Here is a 17,264-nt window from a genome sequence, read left to right on the forward strand (position 1 = left end):
TGCAGCATGTGGACAATATAGTAGGTAATTAGTTGTTGGGTGCTTACATAATTAAACTCATAAATTAATCTCCATTAATTTGTGATTTATGCAGCTATATATATATATATGCTCTTTTACCTGGCCAATATACTTTATTTATTTATTTTTGTTAGTTTTAATCATTATATCAATATTATATTCCATTTACTTAAATTATTCATTTATATTTTCACTTTTCCAATACTTTTTTGTTTTTATTAACTTGATTAAATTGTGTTAATCCTCTTTTCATTTAGTTTTTTCATTAATCCAATAAACACGTAGTATTTTTTTTTTTTTAAGAGGGAGTCTTTTCATTAAAATCTTGATTGTGAAGATCGCCACTTCGTAAATAAACAGGAAATATGATTTGAGGATACTTACCGTAGATAAAATAATCAGACATAGAAATCTGTTTTAAGAAAAAATTATATCATAAATCTCAATCAAAAACAAAAAAAAAAAACTCATTTACGAAAAATGTTACATTTGAAAAATCAATATAAAAGACAATAAACTCTATCGAATTTATGTAGTCTTGTGCCAAATGAGGATTATTTTAACCATCCACGGTCATCAAAAACAAACATTCTACTCAAAATATGAGACCTTAACCGGAGTAATTGTACCAAACTTCAATGGCCAAATCTTATTAAGATACACCACGTGGAAAAACAGTTTTTAGGGACTTCAGTTTTTATATTTTTTAAAAACACGTCTAATTTAAAAACACTTTATAAATAATTTATATATCTGAACCTAAATTTAGATACATATAAATAAAATTTTAATGTCATTTGAAAAGATTTGTTAAAAAAAAGAACTAATTAGTCATAAACTACAATTTATGAAATTAATACATATATAGATTAAATATATACAAAATGTAGTCTCCAATACCACATATAGACAATTCCAAATTCCAACAAATTAATGTTTGTTTGTTTGTTTAATTAATAATAAACTAAGTTTGCACAATTTATGGGTCTTCCAACCCTAATTTCAACACTCAACTTATATAGGTGAAGTTGTAATTGTTACCCTACTAAGTTGAATTAATATTTATAATTAATTAGTAGAGAGTGAGTACAAATTAATACGCCAAAAAATTAAAGTGAAACAGTTCCAAGAAAACCATGCATTAAATCTACCAATGCGCACGCTTCACTTGTTTTTTGCAACCTCTTTTTTTTGTCTAGGGAGAGAACCAATTTGTCATCAATAATTTAAAATAACAAATATTATTTTACAATAATGTAATATGGTTTATTTTATTTTATTTGGTTATAAAGAGGGTATCAAGATAAGTTTAAGAACAAGCCACCTATTATTTATCCCACTTAAATCCAACTTTTTCATTTACAATCAAACTTCAGATTGAGACCTTCGTAATGGTACTAAACTTGATCATAATAATTTGATTAAATTAATTATATTTAAGAGATAAAAGAAATTCCATAATTATCTAAACAAAACTGTATATAACAATATTTTGAAATCAAGATTATCATACAAAATCCACTTTGTTTTAAATCACCCAAAATAATCATAAAAATATGAGTTATTTGCACAGAGTTAATGAGTCTCCACATAGATAATTTATTTGTTAATTAGTGTCTTAAGGCTTTTGTGTGATTTTTTAAGCGGTTTTGATTTTGAGTTTTTTTTTTTTTTTTTCCGATCACAAGTGTTGTTGTTAGTGATATTACGAGGATAATTGATGACAATTTGAACTTAGCTGTTTTTAACGTATTTTTCTCTTCTTTTTGTGATTTTCCCTATCAATTAAATGATATTATGATCATTTCAATTATAAAAAAAAATAGCAATATCTTCTGTCAAGCTAATTAAGTTGTGTTTTTATTAGTTATTTATATATATGTGTTGACTATTCAAAGAAATTTAATAAGAAAATATATATTATATTGCAAATATTCGTGACAACAAGTAATTAATTAATTAATAAAAGATGGTTACAAAATTTAGCCGATCGACATGGTGGCATGCATGTATGAACTAATAATTAACTACGTACAGACGGGTCGGGTCGGGTCACGGGTGGGCATTAATTGAATGAAGCAGTCGGATTCCCTGATGATCTTGGTGGTGGTGGAGGATTAATTAATTAATTAATTAATACTAGCGACGCGACAAGATCAGAGAAAGCACGAACGATGAACTTATGATTACGTTTAGGATTCAAAGATAGATAACAATGAAGAAGTTCCTTTAAGTAATCCCAATCATCATCATACGATAATGATGATGATTTGTGAGCCTCGAACATCTCCTGCATTGATCTTCGAAAATCTTCATACGGGTCCGGCGAGTATGTTTGAATGGCAACGCCGCCGGCTACCATATTGTTGTTGTTGTGGTTGCCGGATTTAGTTGGGGAGTTGGGTAAGGAATCAATAATGGAGTTTGATTCTCCTGGAGAAGAGACGAAGAATCGCTTTGAGGCAAAGACGGCGGAGAAGTCTGGGTCTGATGAATCGGTAGGTGCGGTGGTGACGGTTGTGGTGGTTGTGGCGGTGGCGGTGGTGGTGGTGCTAGTCATGATGAGGTGGTTGTCGGAGGAAGAGAGGTCGTAGAGGGAGTTGAAGTTTTTTATGAAGAAGGAGGAAGGTGATGGACGGCGGCGACGGCGGTGGTGGTGGTGATGGGAATTTGGCGATGATTGCGGCGGTGGTGCGATTGTGGGAAGGCAGTACTTGAAATTGGAAAAGCATATGTGCAAGTTCTTCATTTCTAGAAATTGAGGGAGAGGGGATATGATTCTTTGCTTTATTATTTTTGTGTCTTATGTCTTATTTATAAGAAAAATATATAATTTTCACAATTACCAACTTAATTCATTATTTAAAGTTTAGGGTTTATTTTAAATTTATAATTAGCCCATTAGTTTTCTTTTCAATTTTGTTTAGTTGGGCTGTGCTTCATTGTTAGCCATTATTTTGTTTTCTTGGTTCCGTTTTTGTAGAACATCACGAGTGAAGTAAATAGCTCATTCACAAATTTAACTAGACTTTAACTAGACTTGCGTAACGTATCGTTTAACGGGTTCAAACTAAGAACATCTCTAAGAAAGTATCTATTGTTAACTGCTGGTCCATCGATTAATATAATTTAATATTAATGTTTTTCTTTTCTACAATAATTAATTTTATGTTAGGTTTGTTAATAGATTTTTTTTTTAAATCATACATAAATATTTGTGGTCTTAGCAAAAAAAAAATGTTAAAAAATTATTAAAATGGTTAAATTTACATAAATTAAATAATAAAAAAAGACCAAAGATCAAATTTTCTTATTAAAATTTAAAATAATGTTATTAAAGTGATTGTCACTCATTTTTACTCTCAATTTTATAGTTTATGTATTTTAATAAATTTCGAGTCTATTTCTTTTTAAAATTCATATACGGACTTATTTTACGGATTATTAAATAAATAATTATTTTTTAAGTCATTGTCGTGTCGATTGGACTCTGGAAAAAATAATAATAAGTTATATTTGAATAATTTAAAATATTATTTGATATATTTTATTTTTATTGAATAAATAAATATTTTTAAAGAGATTGTTGTGGCCTGATTTTCGACCGAGAAAAGGCCTAGACAATCTCAGCTGCTCCTCTGAAGATCAAGTCTAAGCCGCGTGAAGACTCTAACAATTTTCTAAGATAGTGTTTTCTCCCACGATATAACTCCGAGTTTAGCTTTCACCACAAGATGAGTGAAATTCAAATTCGTTAATAATTTCAACAAAAGATAACTACGAAGTCCCTAACAAAGACGCGGAAACACTATTAGTCATCTAAGCCATTTTCAATAATTCAAGCATTGTGCCAGGAATTTTTGGCTGAAATATTTATGGTAGCTTATATACACGGACACATAAACACCCAAACTTGATATTTAAAGCTAGAACACCAAACTTGTCTCTTTTATATTCAAAAATATTTTTCTTGCTTTGAAAATTTGTAATTTAGCTCCAAAGATATCTAGAATCTTTGTATGGAATCATTTATTTTCAATTCATTGTTTGCATTTTCAACTTTAAATAAATTCATCTAATTCAATTTTCAAATTATATATATGCGTGTGATGTTTGTTTTATAAAATTGATTAAATATTCTACAAATCAAAGTAGATAGAAATTTTGTGTTCTTGCCAATTTTAATAAATCAAACTATAATAAAAATACCTAATATAAAAAAATAAAGATTTAATTTAACAAAATCATGTTCTTGGACCCTTATTCTTATTCGAGGACAATGGCTCAAGAACATGTTTAATGTTGTAGATTAAATAATAGGGTGTTTGTACCCTTATAAACGCCATTTAGTTTGGCTAAAAAAAATAAAAAGTTATTTAAGCAATTTTTATGATTTTCTTTGATTTTGATGATTGATGTTATGGATGTTGGTTTGATGTTATATTATTGATAAAGATATATAAATTTAAGTTTGTGTGCAAAAAGATTCTAAATTTAGGTTGTTTTGGGTCATTATATATTTTTGTTGTAGTGTGTGTTTTTAATCCTGGCATGGTTTTTTTTAGGGGGGCTTGAAACCTTTTACATGATTTCTGATCAATGATCACCTCATGTCAGAAAATTAGCCATCCAACCGAGAATTTTGGCCTTGCTCACTTTCTAACCGAGAAAAAATAGCCATGACATGGTTTTCGACTAAGAAAATCAAACATTACTATGTTTATGACTGAGATTTTAAGCTAGACACCCTTCTGATCGAGATTTCTAGCCACACCTAGTTTTCGACCGAGAAAACTAGCCATGGCATGATTTTCAACCAATAATTTTTGTCACACGGTCAAAAATCGAGTTAGCGACCGAGAATCACCCAACTGCTCTACTGCTTGAACCCAATCCGGGCTGGTGTGACAGGTCTGACTTATGTCACGGCCCACTTAATTTGGATGGAAAAATCAGCCCACAAAAGAGAAATATCTAGAAAGTTCTCTAGAACTTTCTAGAAGTGTCCAGGTCTTTCCTTTTATGGAATTCTCTAGAATTCTCTAGAATTCTCTAGGAAGTCCTTATTGTAAATATCTGTAATATGTCTCTAGAATTCTCCAGGACTTGCTAAATGTAATTAAATATTAGAAGTCTCTAGAAAGACCTAGGATAAAGGAGTATCTAGAATGATCTCCTCCCATGTATATAAACAAGCCTTGGTCATTAAGCCAAGCACCAAGTAATACAATTCAATCTTATTCTCCAAGCTCTCACTCTCACTCTAAAGTTTCCTTCTTGCACTTTCAAACAGGTTGACTAGTTAGCATTGTGGCAATACTAATCTAGGACCGCACGGGACGAGGAAATCAAGCATTCGAAAGTTAGCCCGTGACAAGTGGTATCAGAGCAAGCGTTTTGTACTTCCGCACTCACGCTGCAAGAAATGGATTCAGGATCGAACGTCACAAAGGTTCCGACCGGCGAACAAAAGGACAAGGCGCCCAAGAGGGGAAGGTCCGTTGAGAGGAATGTTGCCATGGAAGCGCGGGTGACCCGGCTTGAGGAAAGCATGAGCGAGCATCAAGAAGCTCTCGAGGAGTTCAACACGATGGCCGACAAGGTGGCGGAGTTGGACGAGGCAAGTGAAAAATTGGAGAATGAAGTCATGGGCATCATCAACAACTCAAATCGTAGCATTCAGGACGAAGTGCTTGGAATGGTTCGAGGTGATGTCAATGCTATTCAGAACGAGATCCTCGCAACAGTCCGAGGTGAACTACAAACAGTTCGAGGTGAACTACAAACAGTCCGGGGTGAACTCCAAACGATGATCAACGCCTTCCGGAGGGAGATGATGGGAAGGCTAGAGGCGGTCAAAGCCCGGATTGGCTTAAATGGAGGGGAAATTCGAGGTGCGGCACCTCATCGTGTGGATGTTCCCAAACCGACTCCATTTAAGGGTTCGAGGAGTGCAAGGGAAGTTGAAGACTTCCTTTGGAATGTGGAAAGGTACTTTCGAGCATCCAACATACTCGATGATCGAACTAAGTTGGATACATCACCTTTCTTTCTAGTAGACATGGCGCTTCTATGGTGGAGGAGGCGTGAGACGGACATTGAACGTGGCACATTACGAATGGAGACTTGGGAAGATTTCAAGGCCGAGTTCAAACGCCAATTTTTCCCAGAAAATGCAGATTTTGAAGCTCGGAAACGACTAAGCCAACTTGTGCACAACAAGTCCATCAAGGAGTACGTGAAGGAGTTCCAAGAACTGATGCTCGAGTTGCCAAGTCTCACCGAACAGGAGGCCCTGTTCACATTCGTCAACGGTCTGAAGACATGGGCACAACTAGAGCTCTAGAGGGCCAAAGTGCAGAATGTTTCCGAAGCCATTGCGGTCGCGGAAAGACTGATCGAGCTGAAAGTGTCCACGGATAGGCCGAAGTCTAGCAAGGAGAACAAGGAGAAAGGTGGGGGAGACCGCCCATCCAAGAAGTGGCATCCAAACAGCAACTCGGGGAAGCAAACCGAAGAATCGGGTAAGCGAGCTTGTCATATTTGCGGTGCTACTAACCATTTGAAATTTATGTGCCCGTTCGAAGGAAAGAAGGTTGCGGCTGTGCAAGGGACCGAGCCAGCCGAGGAAGAAGAAGAAGGGACTCAAATGGGATCCCTAAAACTGCTTAATGCGGTCAAGGCTAGTGTGGTGGAACCGGTCAAGGGAACAAAGAGGGGCTCGATGTTTGTGGAGGCCTTGATCGGAGGAAAGCGTGTCAAAGCACTAGTCGACACGGGTGCCACCCACAACTTCATGCGTGAAGGTGTGGCCAAAACGTTGGGTCTCAACATCAACCCAACAAAGGGGACCATCAAGTCCGTCAACACAACAACCAAGCCGGTGGCCGGGGAGGCGAAGAGCGTACCAACTCAGATCGGGGACTAGAAAGGAGTGGTCTCTTTCACCGTAGTCCCTATGGATGATTACGACATAGTGTTGGGGCTGCGATGGTTCGACCAGGTACGTGCTTGTATCATTCCTTACTCTGATTCTCTAATTATCTTGGATCACGAGAAGACTAGTGCCATACCAGCAAAGAGGGAATCCGAGGGGAAGGGAATGCTCTCGGCGATGCAATTCAGCCGAGGTCTGAAACGTTGTGAAGAAACGTTTGCGGCTTTTCCCATGGTGGATGATGAGGATGAGCCCAAAGGAAAAGGGGAGATACCCAAGGAGGTCCAGGCGGTGCTGGAGGAGTTCAAAGATGTGATGCCCAATGAACTCCCAAGGAGATTACCACCAGAACGGGACGTGGACCATAAGATCGAGTTGGTGACCGATGCTATGCCGCCATCTCGCACGCCCTATCGGATGGCACCGTCCGAGTTAAAGGAGTTACAGAAGCAATTAAAGGAGCTGCTCGACGCCGGTATGATCCAGCCATCCAAATCGCCCTACGTTGCCCCGGTGCTGTTCCAGAAGAAACATGATGGGTCGCTGAGGATGTGCGTGGACTATAGAGCACTCAACAAACTCACCGTTCGAAACAAGTACCCGATTCCTCTCATTGGTGAGTTGTTCGACCAACTTGGAGAAGCCAAGTGGTTCTCGAAGATAGACTTACGATCCGGTTATTGGCAAGTGAGAATAGCCAAGGGAGATGAGCCCAAGACCGCCATGGTAACCAGGTATGGATCGTATGAATTCCTTGTTATGCCCTTTGGCCTTACGAATGCACCGGCCACGTTTTGCACTCTAATGAACAAGGTTTTCCACCCTTACTTAGATAAGTTTGTGGTGGTCTATCTCGATGATATTGTGGTATACTCACCCACGTTGCATGAGCACGTGGAACATTTGAGATTGGTTTTCCAGGCCTTGCGCGAGAACGAGCTATACGCAAAGCTGGAAAAGTGCTCCTTCGCCAAAGATGAGGTGATGTTCCTGGGTCATCGAGTGAAGTCCAGGTGCATCATGATGGATGAGGCCAAGGTCAAGGCCATTCGAGAATGGGAGCCGCCCAAAACTGTACCCCAACTTTGGTCGTTCCTTGGCCTGGCCAACTACTACCGAAAGTTTATAAAAGGGTACTCCAAGATTGCTGCACCCCTGACCGACCTTTTGAAGAAGGACCGAGCATGGAGCTGGGACGAGCGGTGCGTGGAGGCCTTCGAGGGGCTCAAGGCCGAAGTTACAAAACAACCTGTGCTAGCACTGCCCGACCACACTAAGGAATACGAAGTCCAGACCGATGCATCTGACTTCGCCATTGGAGGTGTATTGATGCAAGAGGGGCACCCTATTGCATTCGAGAGTCGGAAGCTGAATGACACAGAGCGTCGATACACTGTCCATGAGAAAGAAATGACCGCGGTCGTGCATTGCCTACGCACATGGAGGCACTACTTGCTCGGGAGCAAGTTCAAGGTCAGGACGGACAACATTGTCACTAGCTACTTCCAGACGCAGAAGAAGCTCACACCAAAGCAGGCTAGGTGGCAAGAATTTCTAGTGGAGTTCGACTACACATTGGAGTACAGGCCTGGGGTCACCAATCGTGTAGCCGATGCACTAAGCCGCAAGGCGGAGTTGGCCGCCATAAGCCAACCCGAGACCAACCTGAGGGAACGCATACGGGAAGGCCTGGAAAAAGATCCCCATGCGAAGGACATGATGGAATTTGCTCGAAGTGGCAAGACCCGAAGGTTTTGGGTCGAAGACTGGTTGCTCCTTACAAAAGGGAAACGGGTGTTCGTGCCCAAATGGGGAAGCTTGCGACGTGATGTTTTGAAGGAGTGTCACGATTCAAGATGGGCTGGACACCATGGAATGCATCACACTATGGAGCTAATGGAGGATTCATACTATTGGCCCCGGATGCGGGAAGACGTGGAGGCATATGTGCGAACATGTCTTGTGTGCCAACAAGACAAGGTGGAGCAGCAACAACCGGGCGGGTTACTCCAACCACTACCAGTGCCGGAATATCCATTCGAAAGCGTTTCAATGGATTATATCACAACATTGCCAAAGTCAGAGGGGTTCGGTTCCATCATAGTGGTGGTAGATCGATTCTCAAAGTATGGCACATTCATTCCGGCACCACCCGATGTCACAGCCGTCGAGACGGCCAAGCTGTTCCTAAAGAACGTGGTGAAATATTGGGGAGTCCCAAAGAGGATCGTGAGCGACCGGGATCCCCGCTTCACGGGGAAGTTTTGGTTCGAGCTGTTCAAGTTATTGGGGACCAATCTAGCATTCTCGACCAGCTTCCACCCCCAAACTGATGGGCAGACCGAGAGAGTCAATGCCTTGCTGGAGTTGTACTTGAGACACTACGTGAGCGCCAACCAGAGAGACTGGGCAAAACTTTTGGACACGGCGCAATTCTCATACAACTTGCAGAAAAGTGAATCGACCGGAAGAAGTCCGTTCGAACTCGTGATGGGGAGACAACCATCCACACCACATAATTTGGCCACAAGATACGTGGGTCAAAGTCCGGCTGCCTTCACATTCGCTAAATCCTTCGAGGAGGAAGCGGACCTTGCTCGGGCATCTTTAGATAAAGCAACAAAGAAGATGAAGAAATGGGCGGATCTAAAGAGGCGGGCAGTCGAGTTCAAGGAGGGAGACCGAGTAATGGTGAAATTACTCCCGCAACAATTTAAGTCCCTCCGGTCCGTGCACAAGGGGCTAGTGCGAAGACACGAGGGGCCGTTCGAAATTGTGCGGCGTGTAGGCAATGTCTCCTATCAGCTGGATTTGCCACCCAAACTAAAAATCCATCCGGTATTCCATGTGAGCAAACTCAAGCCGTTCCACAAAGACGAAGAGGATGCCGGACGGGGAGAATCAAATCGGGCAGCAACAGGCGTCACCATCTCCTTCGATAAAGACATTGAAGAAATTATATCCCATAGGGAGGTTAGAAGGAGGGGCGTTCCACCTTACACCGAGTACTTCGTACGATGGAAAGGCCTACCAGATGCCGAGGGTAGCTGGGAAAGTGAAGATCACTTATGGCAATTCAAGCAGAAGATCGAAGAGTACCGGTCCAAGGTCGAGACGAGGACGTCCACGACTTAGGTGGGGGAGCATGTCACGGCCCACTTAATTTGGATGGAAAAATCAGCCCACAAAAGAGAAAGTTCTAGAAAGTTCTCTAGAACTTTCTAGAAGTGTCCAGGTCTTTCCTTCCATGGAATTCTCTAGAATTCTCTAGGAAGTCCTTATTGTAAATATCTTTAAGATGTCTCTAGAATTCTCTAGGACTTGCTAAATGTAATTAAATATTAGAAGTCTCTAGAAAGACTTAGGATAAAAGAGTATCTAGAATGATCTCCTCCCATGTATATAAACAAGCCTTGGTCATTAAGCCAAGCACAAAGTAATACAATTCAATCTTATTCTCCAAACTCTCACTCTCACTCTAAAGTTTCCTTCTTGCACTTTCAAACAGGTTGACTAGTTAGCATTGTGGCAATACTAATCTAGGACCGCACGGGACGAGGAAATCAAGCATTCGAAAGTTAGCCCGTGACATTTAGCTCTCCTAGGGCTTTATTTGTTTCATAGTTTTTTTTTATTTTGTTTATTTTGTGAATTTAATTTATTTTATTGTTTTAATTATTTTTTTAAAATACAAAAAATATAAAATATCTGAAAATAATATTTTAAAAAAGAACACAAAAAATTCATGATAAGAGTCTGTTGGGCCCAAAACTTAATATTTTCTCAACTTTATAAAGTCATAATTTTCAAATTTCTTCTCCAAAAAGTGTGAAATTGATATATTTGTTATCAAAAAAATATATTCCTATTTTCACATATTTTTGGATATTTTGTTTTTTTTTTACTTTTTTCAATATGACTCTATTAACGGTTTTGAAATGTTTAAATATTTTCTCAATGCATTGTTATGTATATTTTGTTAATCTAACATATATATATATATTTTTTACATTATTATGGAATCTTTTTATCATGAGATTACGAAAATAGTCCGTGTTCTTTAATAAACGGTCGGTCGTCTACATGAAAATCAAATTTAGCACTAGGATTAGCACGGTAGGACAAATTTAACGAGAGTTTAAATACATAAAAAGTAGAGTGTGAAATAATATTTTTCTAAAAGGCCAAAAATATAGTACTAGAGACCGTCTAACTAGACGAGCGTTTAGGGTACGACAATATCATTTTTCACACGTAACCAAATATCGAGCCCATAAAATAGAATATCTAATTCTTGGTGTTCATACGTCAAAAATTATATTTTCTTAATTCTGCAAGAAAAAATATGTCACGACTCTACGTCGTTATATTTATTTTAAAAATTGGAAAAAGCTAAAAGAGACATATATCAACCTATCATTAATTCTCAATCTCGGCTGAGATTTGGCGGGAATGTAAGTTATGAGATTTGACTATAAAGTCTAATTTATTGTACAAGATAGTTCGATTTAAAAAAAAATATTTAAGCGACTTAAATAATAGAAAAAATTGAGCGAATTTTATCGCGTAGTATAAAAATGGTTACAAATAGATAAAAAATTACGAATTCGATTTTCTCCTATACTAACCATAAAATAAAATGAAAAGTGTATAGATTTTTAAAAACAAATTTTTTATAGAAAAAAAGTTATATAACAATATTTTATGAGTTAGATTTTTAGTCCGGCATGTTTTAATACTTTATGGAGTTACGATATTATTTGATATGGTTTGTAGTCCTTTATGATATTTGTACTTTCTCTAATTGTTCGCGTTAAGCAAAGTAATTCCTTTTCAAAGAAAAATAATAATTAGTTTTATAAAAAAAATCATGTTATGTTGCATGGTTGTTGGATTTTTAATTGGAAACCGATCAAATGATCATTTACATGCTTTCTTTGAAAGTTAGGATTGATCAATCGATCTCAAACTAAAAAACCCAAATTTAAATTTGAAAAAAAATTAAAAAATGGGTTTTCTATTCTTGGGTTAATCCTCACGAACAACGGCTTAAAAAACTTCTCAATTTGTTTTTAATGATGTTAGACAACTATTTGAATCATGTTTGATCCATCCCGACCATGTTTGATCAAAATCAAAAAAATTAAAATAAATGAAAATTTTGAGTTCTTGAATTGGTCCAAATAAACAGCTAGTGTTTATGTTTAGGTAAAAATCAATCATATGAAGTATATTTGTTGTAATCTTGGAGCCAACATAAGGTAGAACAATTGTTTATTTGGTTTACGTTGGTGACCTATTCCATTATCCCATGGATCATTACAAAACTTGCATGATTCTAATTCAATTTCATCCTGTTTAGGATTGGGATCAACGATAAAGACGGGGATTTTACTATGTTGAACGCTTACACACTTCGTTTGATATTAACTCTATTAGAAGTTAATATATGTTTCTATTCTTCGCAAGTCATCACAAACTCTTGAACCGAATTCAAGTGCGAAAATGTTTGTTTAGACTAGAAGTGGCAAGTGAATGAGATTGAAAGAAAAGAACACACGAGACAATAAATTTTATGGATGTTCGGAGTAAAAGCTCTTACGTCACCCCTTCTTCTCAATGTTGAGAAGAATATTTATTAGAAGATTTGGTTTGAATACAAAACTTGTACAAACCCAGTCGGACAATCAAGACTTAGACACTGCCTGTTTCAGAACTTCTAACACACACTATGTTGAATAGAAACAAATTATGTCAACTTACAACACTAAATACTCACACAGAACATGCAGTATGTAATACAGTTTTAGCACTTTAACAAGCTTACAAACTTTTAGAACTTGATAGAGAGATTATGATAGCAGGTTCACTCGGGTAATAGTGGATTAGATCAAGGTTGAGCTTGTATGTGAGCGCTGGTTGAAAAGATTGGTTAAGATTCAAAGATATTCAAAAGGTTATCAAAAGGTTAAGGTTGTCGGTGTACAACAAGTTGTCCTATGTCTTCTTAAGTAGGTAGGATGCAACGAACATATTTGCTTCTCCAACGGTCGTATTTACTTTAGAGGACACCCATCCTAATTTGATTGGTTGAGTTCCAAAATGGTACATCAGAAAAGATCCTATTTGATCTTGTCTGTATCTGGATAATAGTAAGCCAAATTGTCATAAATGGAATTACGATGTACGAGGAACGTACATCTCAGAAGGTTTGACTTGTCGTGGTTCATAGCAATCTTTTGTAGATCTGGTTCTGCTGCCATATCAGACTGCCCATAACGAATGCTTATTCAGGAACTAAGGTTGATTAGGAACAAGAAAGTGCTTATCCAAAATGCCCAACTTGGGAAAATATCGGATATGCTTATCCAAATTCCGATTTGGATAAATTATCGGATATGCCTTTGATAGAAATGTTGATCTTAATATAAAATCGGAAGCTCACAAACTACCGGATGCGCCTTTGTAAAATACCGACTTTAGAAACTACCGGACGCATTCATAAAATACCGAAGTATATAATACCAGATACATCTTCTTTATAAAACCGAACTTGCAAATTATCGGATACATCTTCTTTATAAAACCAAACTTGCAAATTACCGATTTTGGGAAAAATCTCGATTTGGAGATAAAACCGGAAGCGCCTCTTTGCATAATACTGGACTTGATCAAACTGTCGGACAACTTTTTCTTTCCAGTTTTTCTTTAATATGTACAAGATTAATTTAACACAATTCAATTCTTATTTATACACTAATAGTTGATTAACTATTTTTACTTAACACATCCCTACAAAATAGCATGCAACCTTGTTTACACGCATCGATTCTCATTACAGGCAAACTCAAGTCGTCAACCAACTTCTTCATGTGGTAGAAACTTTCCGGTAAGACATTATCGTTAGGAAATAAGGATCGAATGTAGTTTATAGTTTCATTGGTACCCCTTTTAGACCAATTGTTGTTAGACTTTATATTAAGAAGTCTAACTGTTGCTGATAATTTACTCTCGCTTAGATGACCTGGCCAGACTGGTTCATTTGCAACATTCAATGCATTCCAGAATTTTTCAGATAGAATATGTTCATAATTTTTGTTAGAACCTTCATTTCTGATAGCTGGCGGGTAACTAGATGCGATGTCATGAATCATACACTCGTATGCGTTTGAAGATCCCCCTTGTTGTTGATTCCATTTTTCGCTACACGTGCAGGTCTTCTCCGAGTATAATTGAATGTTTGAGGATTCTCAATCTGTTCACCATGAGTCGACCAAGTGTAATAATTGGGCATAAAACCATGTTTAATCAAATGTCTTTCACACAAATTAGGCATAATATACTTTCACACAAATTAGACATAATATACTTCTTAATACAACATTTCACACATGGGCACCATATCTTATCACCATTCATGTACTAAGTTTGACTAATTATAAAAGACACAAATTCTTGAAGTCCATTTAGAAATTCATCAATGTTGTTTTCTCTTTCATTTGATGATGATTTATAATTATACATCCAAACCCTTTTCGACCTCATTTCTATTTCAACAAATAACAGATATATGCATGATTAATTACCAAATTTATTCAAAATTGATTCTCACATCAATTCTATAGGAAATGGACTTTTGTATTTATCTGCAATACATGCAACCCTATTAAGATTTTAAAGTTAAAACAATTATGCAACTTCTTTTCTGAAAAATGAAATGTGAGCATTTATCAAAAAAATTGTCTTAAATGATATATGTTACCTTGGTGGGTTTTTCTTTCCAGGAAGTAACTACATTTCTGGCATGATTTTAGTTCAGGATTTAAATAGAGCATGATTTAGTTTAGGATTTAAACATAGCATGATTTCAGTTTATGATTTAAACATAGCAGGATTTCAATTAGGAACCCCAAGCCTAACAAATATCATAATAATTCATTCTAATTTACAAATAAAATTATATAGATCATCTTTTGAATTTAACCAACAATAGGATATACCTTAGAAAACAATTACACCAAGATGGCAGAAAGCTTCCGAATTTCATACTGAAAAACGTTTGAATATACAAATTAATAGTTTGAATGATCTAAAGAATTCTTACAATGGTTAGATCATATAGAACAAGGATTTACTGCATATGAAAGAATAATATCAGTAAATAAAATAATATACTAATGATCGAACCTCTTACTTGAACATGCAAAATACTTGTGATCGATCGAACCTCCTACATGAATCTGTAAATCCGAATCTTCAAATTTTAACAAAAGCCAAACTAGAACACAGTAAAAGAATAAAGATGTATAAGAGAAATATCGTTTAAATGTATATTTAATTTAAAGTGATATATTAAACATATGGAGTTAAAGTATCTTGCCGTTAAAGAAAAGTTCAGAAATAAAGAGTGTTAATCGAACATATAAGCACCAAATTAATGATGGTCGATCCTTTAATAAAATGATTGAACTCCAAGACATATAATGAATATGTCGAAAGTATGGGGATTATGAGATACCACTTATGATGTAGTACATGTTCAATTATGACGAATTTAGGCTCATGATTTTGTTGTTTCTGATATAAATGTCATAAATCTTGTTACTTATGTTTTTATATATACATAATAAATTATGTGAATTAAACAGGATTATTTGTCTTTGAAAAAAATATTATTGTTGAACCTTATGTATACCTTCATGAAAGGTCTGATTATATGAAGAACTGGTATGTGTTACATAGAAGGGATTATGTCGATAAACTGACATACAATCGCTATGATTCATATTAGTTTCTTTGCTTAATTATGACATTATGATGTTACCATATGATTATAGATTTATCTTATATTATGTGCACGTTATGATTATATTTATTACTTATGAGCAGTGGGAGAATATAAGCCTAAAGCTCATTAAGTATTAATATATAATAAGATAAATCATTCATATGGGTTGGGCCATTAATATTATGTGATTTTTAATTAATGTCCGGTACACAAACATTTTGATGGATATTATTTGTTTTACTATATAAGGAGGTTGACACGAATTAAGGGTTTCTTTCTCTCCATCAAGAAGGGCGGTAAATAGAAAACCATTGAAGCTTCTAGTAAAGTGAAAAGTAGAGAGAAGCTTAACTTTCGGACCAACAACATAAAGATCCGCAAAGTTTTGAGACCAAGTATATATTACTGCTTAATGATCAGTGAAATCATACAGTTCGAAAATCCTTGACAATAATGTTTAGAAACTTAAGTTTCATATTTATCTAACATGGATATTCCAATCGCAACACAAAATCAATCGCGATTAGAATCACATTTACAATATCAATAAGCAAAATTAAGTAAATTCACTACAACAAGACTATATATATATATTAAGCATTAAAAAATAGAATATTCTAGTGGCTATTAGAATATTATAGGCTTCTTTGATTTTTTATGAAGACTTAGGACTCGTTAAAATTATCGCAAAAGGAATGGCGATATTTTAATATATAAGAAAATAATGAGATACTTTTTACCATTTGTTTACTCAAAATTTTACACCAAAACCCTTCTCTCGTCCGACCCTCCCAATCCCTTCAACTCCCGTTCAACCCTCCAAAACCCTTCAACTCCTGTCAACAAATCAAACCCCAACCCACATATACATTAGGACCGAACCAGTGAGAACGACCCCTTACCAATTTCAAGGCTTTTACGACTAAGTGGTTCTGAGAATTGTGCAACTCCTGGTGATTTACAATATAGAGAGAAACAATTGAGTGATCGAGGAATGAAATAACGAAACAAGGTAAAGAGTCTCATTCTCTCAATAACCGTTGTTTTCCTTAATCATTCGTAAGCACGTCATTCATTATGATTATGTATTTAGTCTAATACTGAATGTGTACTACTATATTTCTCTCATATGTAAGAGATGGTTTAAGATTAAGGAGTAGAACACCATTAAGCTTTACATCACTATAGCAACAAAGCCATGTTGTGAGACAAAGATTAGGGTTTCAAAGGTTCCAATGATACATGGACAACAAATTAAAAGTAATAGATAATTAGTTATTTATTTTAATTAGTTCCTTAGTAGAAAATGATACGAGACAAAGATTAGGGTTTCTTGATTTCTCTTGGCCTCTCATCTCTATTTCCTTAATTGTTTAAATAAGACCTACATAAAAGTTAAATATATCCAAGTAGAGCATCCGGAGATGTGAGAAGATTCCTAAGTAAATAATATACACTAGTAAATGGGCCTTTTACCGAAAGTATAATCTGTCCGTAAAAGCCATATATTTGTCGATA

At 36.2% G+C, this 17,264-nt stretch overlaps 1 protein-coding gene across 1 annotated transcript; it reads right to left on the reverse strand.

Moving 5' to 3' along the window:
* Positions 1–2,146: 2,146 nt before the first annotated feature.
* On the reverse strand, positions 2,147–2,770 carry LOC124918590 (transcription repressor OFP16). Its single transcript, XM_047458673.1, has one exon. It carries the CDS (start codon positions 2,768–2,770, stop codon positions 2,147–2,149), a length of 624 nt encoding a protein of 207 aa, XP_047314629.1.
* Between the last annotated feature and the right edge of the window lie 14,494 nt (positions 2,771–17,264).

This window comes from Impatiens glandulifera, chromosome 1 (assembly GCF_907164915.1).
Source record: "Impatiens glandulifera chromosome 1, dImpGla2.1, whole genome shotgun sequence".
NCBI lineage: Eukaryota > Viridiplantae > Streptophyta > Magnoliopsida > Ericales > Balsaminaceae > Impatiens > Impatiens glandulifera.

Coding starts and splice junctions, on each gene's coding strand:
- LOC124918590 (XM_047458673.1), bottom strand. CDS start 2,770: ATGAAGAACTTGCACATATGCTTTTCCAATTTCAAGTACTGCCTTCCC.